This window comes from Saccoglossus kowalevskii, chromosome 17, assembly GCF_978046115.1.
Source record: "Saccoglossus kowalevskii chromosome 17, keSacKowa6.1, whole genome shotgun sequence".
Classification (NCBI taxonomy): domain Eukaryota; kingdom Metazoa; phylum Hemichordata; class Enteropneusta; family Harrimaniidae; genus Saccoglossus; species Saccoglossus kowalevskii.
Genome location: NC_140657.1, coordinates 16,918,313 through 16,929,809, shown reverse-complemented (window position 1 = coordinate 16,929,809; position 11,497 = coordinate 16,918,313). Strand labels below are relative to the sequence as shown.

At 36.3% G+C, this 11,497-nt stretch overlaps 1 protein-coding gene across 1 annotated transcript in view; it reads left to right on the top strand.

Moving 5' to 3' along the window:
* Positions 1–208: 208 nt before the first annotated feature.
* LOC100369226 (galanin receptor 2a-like) overlaps positions 209–11,497 on the top strand; it is an 11,847-nt gene continuing 558 nt past the window's right edge. The window contains exons 1-3 of the mRNA XM_085491907.1: positions 209–270; positions 9,579–10,707; positions 11,018–11,342. Coding sequence (XP_085348033.1) covers positions 10,274–10,707; positions 11,018–11,342 — 759 coding nt within the window. The 5' untranslated portion in view covers positions 209–270; positions 9,579–10,273. The remainder of the gene's footprint in view (positions 271–9,578; positions 10,708–11,017; positions 11,343–11,497) is intronic.

Here is an 11,497-nt window from a genome sequence, read left to right as displayed (position 1 = left end):
AACGTTCATTCGGTGCAGTGTCAAGATACGCCGTACAGTCTAATCCACGGTTTTGCTAACTCCCCGGTTCCCTTGGTGGTAACTACCTAATTAGCATTCACCACGCATACCTCGAGCAACGGACATGACTGCGACTCGTTCGTTCTGGACGCATGCGTAGAATAAACACTCACCTGTTCAGTGTGTCGTGTCTTCATTCAGATTATCAGAGACTGGCGCTGATGTAGACAGTAGTTAGATTTGCTACGCAACGGAAAGAAGACGTTTTCGGTGAGTAGTGCTATCTTCGGTTCAATGGGAATATATGTGTGTATGAAACTGATTAAGCTTGAAATGCGTTTGTATCTTTCCGAGGCTTATGTTTTTAGACATAGTTTTTTGATATATCATCTGTAATTTCATAGCATAACTTTATCGGCTATACACTTCAGATGAACGCGTTGAATACGTAAATACGGTACCTGAAATATTAGCCAAGTATCCAATTAACAAAATAGGCAAGAATATCGCGTTACTGGCTTTCCTAAATTGCTCAGTTCTTCTCCGTGTGCACAGGCACGGACATGTAATTTTACCCTCTATCATACCATCTTCACCGACTTATTGAACGTTGTAATACACAACAGCTGTATTACATGGCAATGTGTATTACATTGAGAGTAACTGCCATAAGTAAATGTACGTTCTGTGGATGCTCGTCGTAGTAAGTTTAATGTGTTTTTTTGTGAATATTCCAATTTGAGCATGAGGTCTGCGATGTGTTGTTTTTGCCGATGTAGTGACACCTAAACTATGTTAAAAGACGATATCGATTTACTTCCGAAGCATGTTGCTTGGGCCGAGCAGTTACTTATTTATACGCCTGTCAATGGTTCCGATAAACATCAATAACAGGGCTAGATGTGTCAACATTGCGCTAGACTACGTATTATTCAATTACTGGACATGTCTTGTCTCATCACTTTATTTATTTAAATTGAGGCGATAACAACCATTAACGCAGACTTGTCTTAAAACGCTATTCGAACATAGGCTAACGTAATTTTCCTTCTCTGTATTTCTGATTTTAATTGACATTAATGGGCGCGGCGTGCTTGAAAGAAATAGTAAGGCGAATATAGTTGTTAAACGTTAAGAAGTATCTAGCCCTTGGGCGAGCATATATTGTAGCTTGGAAATATGACGTCTGATAAAGGCAGATTATGGCGTCTAAGTACAATGAAACGTGAACAATAACGAGTCCATTGCTGGAATCAAAAGTGCGTAAATGGCAACGCGCCACCTAAGGGCTAATCAATGTGTCGCCGTACTGCAGCTGCATAGACGGTAATGCAACAACATGGTAATTAATGGCGTTGTATATTAAAACATTGAATCTTGTACGTACGCAACGTTTAAAGATGTTCAACTCTAATTACAAATATCTTACCACTGTTGAGTGGGACGCTACCTGTCACGTCACTCTGAGAGATAGCTCCATAGGAGAGCGGGCAATGTACGCCGCCATATAGTGAGTAAGTCGGACCTAGAAAAATAAAAGCAGCGTGCATAATTACATATTGTTATAACAAGCACATAAACACACATAGATTACAAAAGAAGATTCGACCTCGCGATCACGGCGAGCCCCGCCTACCACGCCACTCTTATTGCCCCGAAACAATTTCGAATTACTCTGTAGTAAACGCCAACGCCATATAATTACCTGAAAAAACGATAATCGTACATACATACAAACAAAAAGTATCTTAACACAAATGGGCACCGGTTTCAACATACACAGTTACAAAAAAATTAAAGTGAATTCTCGGACTAACGCAAGTGTACATGTTTCTATAGTTGTTTCTTAATGCGTTCTGTACACGTGAATTGCCTCTCATGTATAAACACACATAACCGCGAATACTAAAAAGATCATACATTCAACTATCAGGGGTACGTTTTGCTATCGAAGATGTCCAATATAATGTGGTTACTTCCTCTGACTTCCATAGCGCCTCGATTTAACGCGATTTAGTGTTCAGTACAGTGGTACATACCATAGATAAACTATACCTTAAGTGTTTTAATCCCTCGAGATGCGCTAGGTATTTTCCTGTTTATATCGATATTCTTAAGCTATTATCCACAAAATGCCTATATTACACCTGTCCAAGTCTATAATAAACTGTGTTATTTTCCATAGTATGCTGATCATGAGATATCAAAAAAATTGTGTGAATGTGTTTCATTGTTTTGGTCCTTTTTCCCTTTGATCTTCCATAGTTTTTCCCAGAAAGCAGAAAATATTTGTGGGCGCCCTCATTTGAATTTACACGCGTTGATCAGAAACAATTATGGCATTACATAAAATATTCTATTTCCGTAGTAAACATAGTTAGTACCAAATTCTACACGTTCATTAAAAAATAAACACATATAATTGTTTGTGAACATTGAAAACTTATCAAATGATTTGATGCCTAATACTACTACACATGTAGAGAAATAGAAATTAGTTTCAAATCAGATCATGTCATCAGTATTTGCCACGCGTGGTGGGTGCATTTCATTACTGCCATGTCACTTCTTTTGCTTGATCAATCAGGATGTACCATAATGCTGTAACGAGTTGACACCAATATTAAGCCTACTGGGAATCACTCATACGACAGAGAGGACTTCAGCTAATGTGATTATGGGCGTTTTGATTAGTATCAAATCTATGTTTCATAAGTTAAATTTCACCAATTCGTTTAATTTACCATATTAATAATATAATACGCGTAGTTGTGAGTTGTCTCCTCTCCCCCTCATTTCAGCTGCTGCATCCCACGCACTAACTGACAAGTTGCTTCATCGTTTAACCCAATATACATTCTCAATTGAGAAATCCCATTAAATAACCATTGCAATATCTCAAATTGAGAACCGACGTTCCACTTATGGTAATTGTCAGTGAAGAAAGTTCGTATCTCACAAGAAACTAATCAATACAAAAGCGCACGAAAGTAATAATGTTTAAATCTCAGTCAATGGGTCCAATTACTGAATGCAATATTTTATCTGAACAATGGACATTTACAGCGAGACTGTGTGTTATTTTTTCCGAGCAAATGGCTCACATGAAATGTGTAGCAGTTTCAATTTAACAACGAAATGCGAAATCAACAATTATTTAAAAAAAATCAAATTAGTTAACTTTCTCTCACACCTAAATCTATATGGAATCTACATATGTGTACATATATAATACATCAATTTGTGTACCTTTCCTAACAATTCCGCTAGATTTATTCTATTTGCTTTACTTCGCTGGAATTCTTTTTCCCTGTTCGTTCGTGTCGATCACATTACAATTTCACATATATATAACATTTGGGGATACGTATGCACCTCGTTTCGTGTGACGATCAGATCCAATATGAAAGAATGGTGGTATTTTTAATGTTAGCAATTCGTCAACATTAAAGTATTTTTGACATTCCGTAACCATATCTCGGCTGTGTATGTATGGATTTCGTCAAAACTTGGTACATATTGGACATGATGCTACTTTAATGCATGGCGTTTTGCTTTTAGGATCAGATTCAAAATGGCCTACTGGTTGCCATTTTATTTGCAACAGTAACCATTTGCATATGACCTATAAAATTATATGGCGGATATCCCACGATACTATATAATCACTTGTTTATTTCAACCTATTTTTGAGCGAATGAATAAGATTTTTGAAAATCACATGAATCATCTCAATCTGCAGTTGTCGCATGGTATTTACATACTTGCAAAAGGCTTACAATGCCACATAAAACCGCCCGTTTCATAACAATATCGATGTACTCACTGTTTACCTTTTCATCTCACTGACAGTTTCCTATCAAACTGCTATCTGCGATTTTCGTTTCTATCTTCACGGGTCAGCTGTTTGAACATTAGTACCACCGTAGATGTCACTTTACTGTCTACTTATGTAATCTATTGATCAGTCCAAAACATTTTTTCGTGGAAATCCGCTCACGATATGCGCATATAATGCCACTATTTTTTAAAAACAAAATATTTAGTGTTTACGCATGGGCGGTGACTGAGTCTGTCGAAGTATCTCCAAAGTGACGTCACTTTGAGAATAGTGTACCAAATACACTGAAAGTGGCGTCTTTTGTGCAATGGTTCATCTTGCGCGTAATTCTATATCGCCTCATATGACCATGTATAGACAAATGATGACCCAGAAACAGGACGTGTTGTTAAATACACAATATATCACACACAATTGCGTCACTAAATTATCGTATAGATGAGCGTGATTTCTTTAGAAACAAAAAAAACAAAAAAACACCAACTATTCCATAACTGTTATTGTTCAAATTATCGAAAATATTTGTTTTATGTCAGAACGGTTAGAATCTGCTTAGTTTGCTCAATATAGTTATTCATATTTGGGTTGATCAATTTCTATAAAACTTCACCGACTCTTTTAAATAGTCTTGGCTATTCCGTTTGAATAGGTTAGAGATAATATAAGGATACGGTTACAGTCTAAGCTAATTTGATACCCAACTACATGCAGTCTGCATGTTCCACCAGTTAAACATTTGCAGTAAACACCCTTCACAGCCTCTCACATGCCTAATGTAACTTTATATGCCCATCTAATCTTCCAGAATCCCAATTACTCATCTTTAGGGCAGTATACCGGCAATAGGATACAAACAGGTCACGTTTACTTTGATTAGGGAATGAGACGTTATGTAAAGGCAGCCTAAGTTCACATACAAAGGACCACAAAATCTTTAACTTAACAAACGTTTCAAAAGAATCCATTAATACAGTTTTGCATTTTGATTAGATAACTTAATTTTGGGAATCGAAATATAAGAATACACGCTATCATGGAATCAAAGTGACAAATAACGTTCATCATCTTCGATCCAGGGAGTCGAATAACAATCATCATCCTCGAATAAGTCACAGAATACGTAATTTAGAATAATTGCAATTTCGCAAGAGATATTCCTAAATAGACGATGCTCCAATTATTGTATTGAATGTTATCATATCACGTGGTAGTGGTAATTTAATGTTTACTGGGATACTACGCAATGAATCGGCATTACACACGTCTGCTGTCAATCCAGTGTCCGTAGAAACATAATAGCGTTCTAGACATTCCAAATACGTTCGTCCATGTCATATAGGCCAGGCATATTGGATGATATATGTGCATTGTAATGCAATTTAGCGGTGAGTGGTGCCCGGCACACTCTACAAAAAAAACGTTCTACTCTCACCATCTCAACATTACAATTACGCAAATACAATTACACGTAGTAACATTTGAAATTGCATTGACGTAAGTTGGATGCTAAGTAGATTGTTGATTCTAGACACGACTATGGCGGTAACGTCGCGGCAATCACAGTGATGTGAATATCTTTCTCGTACTGATTTGATTTTATAGTGCGGTTTACTTGTCAGTTGTTTTACCCTTCAGGGTTGATTTGTAAGATTGTGGCGTACCTGTTGATGGCAATTTGTTTAGTCTTCATGGTCTACTATAGTATCGTTTGGGAATGTTCTCGTTTCATCTTATAATAAATCATGGCAGTCGTTTAGATGTTGTAGTTTTGTGGTGTGTAATTTAATGTTGGTGTTTATAGTATATATTACAATCTATGTAAATTAACGTTGTGTGTTTACTGTATTCAATGATGCAATCCTATCTGAATGATGTGTTATTCAACACCTTTAAAAAAGTACATGGCCCATGCGGTTGCACCCAGAGTCAGCGAAATATTTAAGTACCATGAATACACTTAGCTAGGGGTTAACTAAACACGACCATTAGTTCTGTAACCTATCACATAGTATATATGCAAATTGTATTACTCATAATTGTTGTTTTCCTACCTTTAGTACAATATGAGTTTCGAGACGGTTTGTTGAATGAAAATAAATAAGTCATGTGTGTTTGGACAGGACGTGTAGTGTAGATTTAATGTATTGAAAGGTGTATGTGAATATATTCAAGAATCTTATAATTCCTTACGAGATTGAGTTTATATGAAATAGTGTAACGGATACTATGTTGTTTTAGCTCATATTCTTCACAGGGAATCAGATTCGCAGAATTATAGGTCAATATGATCTAATATTAGTCAAAAATGTCATCATCAAATTTTGCTAAATATAGTGATCTAAATATATATTTATCTGCACTTTCACGTCATAACGGATCGACTCTAAGTGTGAAAGTGAAATGTGAATGGTCGAACAGCTGCAACATTTTTAGTTTCTCAAGGTATTATACATTATTTTGGACGAGTTTTTTTCTATATAAATTCTTGTAACTGGAAGATTATTATCGAACAACAAGACTTTCTTCTTCAGTTGGTGCGCACGTGACAAGCGGTGAATCTTTACTTTTTTATATTCTCCATGTATCGATTGTGTATGTATGTAAGTCAGTTTCTGCCATAGGTACAATTGAATACTCGAACATTCTTGTGTTCCTAAAGCGCGTGTACGGGAAACGCTTGAATAACTCTAGTGCTACTCACGATTATGAACTTAGCCAGAATTAACGTTTATCCTGCTTTGTTTTTCCGTGATTTATTCGAAAATTCAAGCAAAATTACATTGTTAATTGCCTTCAGGCATATCTCACGCAGAACAATCCATAAAAAAAACGCCGATACGACTCCTTTACGCCACTATACTTAAGATCGGGTCTACTTTAAAATTACAACGTTGCCGTGGCCATTTAGCATAATTGCAAAATCATTACTTCAAGTCATATTTTATATACAGTATAAAAATAATAGAATACTGCAAAGTTATGAGCTATGCATAACATAGTTGTAGTGATGACACGTAATTACATTTCCAATACATTACTGACAAAGTAAATAATCATTCTGGCCAACGGGCGTACAAATCACTGCATACTTTGAAACAAATGACTAATAAAAACGTTTATTACTGGTGAACAGAAAAATTCAAATTATACAAATACATTTAATTATCAAGAAGAATTATAATATATACATACAGATCGTTGCGTCTTCTATGAAAGTATGAATCCTTATATGATTCGAAATTTTGAATATTCTCCTAAAACCCAATGGAACCAAAAAAATGTTAAAATGTTAATACAAATTATACATACTCGAGAATTGAGCACTTCACCTTGGAATTAACAACTGGAACACACCAAACCGAATATGTACAAGAGGTGACCTTTCTGACCTAGAGATCCAAATACATGTATTTTTCCGATCTATAATTCTTTTTCAATCTAGCATAAGTACGGAATTTCAATATATATAATATGAGGGGTGTCAGACAGAACATACTGATAATGTTTATTATAATTATCGCAACGCAATCAAATAATAATCACTGAACTTATGATTTTAATCTCGTATAATCTGACAGCCAGACACAGTAAACTAGTTGTACAACACAAAGTTGGTTTTACTGTGATTGGATATTTGTTGATTGACGTAAGTAACAAAACTCGACGTGCAATATATTCTATAATTAGATATTGCGTTAGATAAATTATGCACTAGATATAATACTATGATGTTCATTCCATTGCTAGTATACTTACTAGTCATCTAATAGTATAGTTGAAATTGTGGGGGGGGGAATTATAAGGTAACTTCAACTGAAGGAAAATGCGATCGATATATTTTATTCAATAAAATCTATTTAGGGAACACCTCTAGAGTGGCCTTCACCCGGGTTTATCGATGGTGTATACACATAACAGCGCTCGATGCACATAGAGTGGCAATCGATATGAGGGTAAGCAGCTTCAGTTCATTAGAAAGCATTGGTATGGATATCTTATTATGCGCACATGCATGGAGGATAATTGGTATTTGCTCTTACAGTAACTTAGCGACATATAGCGATGCAATCCGTTACAATCGTGAGTTACAATGTGTTGATTTATTTGATTGTATTACCTTCTATTCCAACATCATGGTACATAGTACGAGTACGGAGCTTCCGAACCTTCTCGAATAACACTTCTTTCGAGTGTTATTTTGTAAGACACTTAGTTTGACACTTCGTTAAGATTATCGATGTGTATCTATCGGCTCCCAGGTCAAATTTGAATTATTTCAAATTTTGGTTTATTTTGGATCGGTCAGCCATGATGTCAGAATGTCAGTCCGTAATTTAAGAGCGCATTTTCGAGACATCTTTGAGTGTTTTGGCTTACTTACATAATAGACGAATACCAGGTGGATTAAAAAGAGTTGCAGGATCATTTATTATTATTAAGAAATACAGTTATTTTGTAACGATCAATTCAGACCGTGGCCGTTTCACAATTCTCTGAAAATCGCCACAAGACAACGGTGTTCATGGAGAAGTTAAGGTGGAGATAATTTAAGATTACGTCACAAATACACAAGGCTTTATATAACACATGCGTTATAGTTAACATCTGAAACTACCATAGTTAATATATTCAAATTATTAATTGAATAAATATTGTGTACAACATCAAACATATTTTGACGTATTTTCTAATACCAAACCAATGGTGTCATAGTGCATATCATTACCTAATTAACTAAATAATGCTTCATTCTAAACGTGGCAATACGAACGCTGAAACTTATCTGTTGTTCTCGAATAATACGCCGGAAACTAAGTCGTGCGACAGTACTGTATTTATCGCCGCGGCATGACATACTGGATAACAAAACTTACTTGTATGTTGCAATGACAATAACTTATATTAATGACGACTGAATGTTTATTTTTATAAAAAACAATATTGATGTCGATTTTGAAAACCAAAGGCGGCCTCAACTGCAAAGTTGCGTCCACTGTCATCACGCTGAATAGCATAAACTATCATATGATTCGTAAAATCATGATTTCTACGTCGTTTGTCTTCTTACACGATATTGCCACCTGATATGATCACTTGTTCCTATAGTTATACTCGTGACATCATGAGATGTTTTTATCTCCACAACTTTGATTCGAGGATAATACAGCCCATAATGTCACTCGTGTCAACTAGCTCTACGAACATATAATATCAGGTGATAACCTCACAGTGCCACTATACGTTAAAACCGTTAAATTGAAAAATCAATACTTGATGCTGTATGTTTCGCAAAGCCGAATATTAGTCAAACTATCCACGTCATTATTTAAGTATTATGTGACTCGGGTGAATTAGGGAGACTTTCCCAAAGGCATGTTTATTAAACTAAAGAAGATGATGTAAATAATTGGGATAATTTAGGCATTAGGACGAAATGCCTTCATCGTGATGAGTGTGTTATTAGATAGTAAATAGGCACCTGGGGTTGCTTTAGTCGTCACGTTGCATGCACATCTGTTTTAATTACGCTACTTATAATGAGCCGTGTGTATGCAGACTCGTTTTCGGTGGAGTAGACTTGTCGTGTATTTTGCGCCTCTGTCACTTACGTCTGAGTGGGTAATTTTCCGGCAGATGCATTTCTCTTTTTTTATTCAAATCATTTCATCTCGTTCCATTTACATGTTACTTTAGAAATTTCGCCGCCTTGTTAAATAATTTTATATTTCTGTTACAGATGCAACCGACAGAATTCTCTGTTTCTGCCAGTTCAAGCAACACTGTTTTTACAAGAAAGAATATTTACACTGACTTTGTCACATTGGTGGCGTATGAAAGATCTAACAACCCCGGATTTACAGCCTTGCTTATCTACAATTTTGTAAATGTCAACCGCCTATACTTTATACTTCACGTTGTCTATCTTTTAATTTGATAAATTCAAGATCATTGCCATTGACTATTTAAAGGTCAAAAAATCAAATTTGCATGAATGTTAAATGGAAAGACAATACGTGATGGAGCCGACAAGACGACAGCACGTTATCAACTGACTTGAATCAATATATGTGGTTTTTAAACGACGTTTTTCAAATACTGGACAACTGTAATCGAAGATCTTGAAGAGTATTAAGCGTCTCTGCAAATCTCACCGCTCCTTTCAACAGACATCACAATTACATTCCTCACGACTGGTTGGCGGCAATCTCATATAATTTGCATGCATAAAGAGCTGAATACATAGAGAAACCTTATATCAACTTCATCTATATGGTGTACATGTCAGTGTTGTTAACAACAGTATATGAACACAGCTAGCTATATTATTTGGGACTTCATCTCGAACTAGACGCCGAAAACAACAGCGAGCGGATTGTTTTTATTGATCTATCAAGACATTCGTAAATCGAGCAATAACGTCAAATTTCAACCATGGAGTACGACAGTTCTTATTACTCTTCATATTATTACTCTTGGAATAATTCTTTCGATTATGGTGACTACAACTTTAAGTCATTCCGACAGAAATATATCATTGTACCGTTTTTCTTCACTATTATCTTTCTCGTTGGCGTGGTCGGCAATTCTCTTGTCTTGTACGTCATCTTGAAGAACGGCGCCATGAAGACCGTCACCAATCTGTTTCTTTTGAACTTAGCCCTGGCGGACCTGGTGTTCCTCGTATTCAGTGTTCCCTTCTCTGCCTCGCTGTATCTACACTCTGAGTGGTTATTCGGAGATTTCTGTTGCAAATTAACTATTTATCTGACGTACGTGTGTTACGAAGTGAGTGTTATAACGTTGACTGTGATGTCTGTCGATCGTTACTACGCGGTAGTACATCCAATGCGGTCCCGTATTCATAGGTAAGTAACGTACACCTATGGTTAGAATTTCCGTCTAATTAGTAAATAACCTTTATTAAATGGTGGACTATCGCGAATGTATATCTGAATTAAAGATTATTTGTAGCAAAGTCGCGTTAGTCTTGGTCAATATGATGAATGGTCGGAAATAAATTTTGGTTCGATCAACAAGTACGGAACATCACGTAATTTGATTGATATCTCACTTACCTGTAGTGTGTCCTTACAGAAATGAACTTTGATTTTATGTCGTTCGCCATGACTCAGTAATTTAGTAATACTAATATAACATTCATTCATTTTATTTTAGAACTCTGCAGCGTACTTTGCTCACATTGGTGGTCATATGGATCGTGTGTCTGATCGGATCTTCTCATGCCATCAAGGTTGGTGACAGTGTGATGATTCTTCGCTATGGTACCTATCAATACACCTGTTTAGAATGGTGGTCAGTGGAAGGACGAAAGCAGTTTATCACTTGTGGATTTGTCATATTCTACTGCTTGCCACTAGTCACAGTGGCATTCGCGTACGCCTTGATGGCTAGGCGCTTGTGGGTGTCCGTTTCCCCGACTATGGGTTCTGATGACGCACAGTTGAGAACCGTGCAGACGAGAAGGAAAATTGCCCGTCTAGTACTCGCTGTGGTCGTTGTATTTGCGTTATGCTGGTTGCCGTTCCACATTTTTCAGCTTCTCTCCATTTGGATAAACAGCTACAATAGTATTTACACAGATGGCTTCTCGATTTTCGGACAATTTGCTAAAGTTCTAGCATATTCCAACAGCTG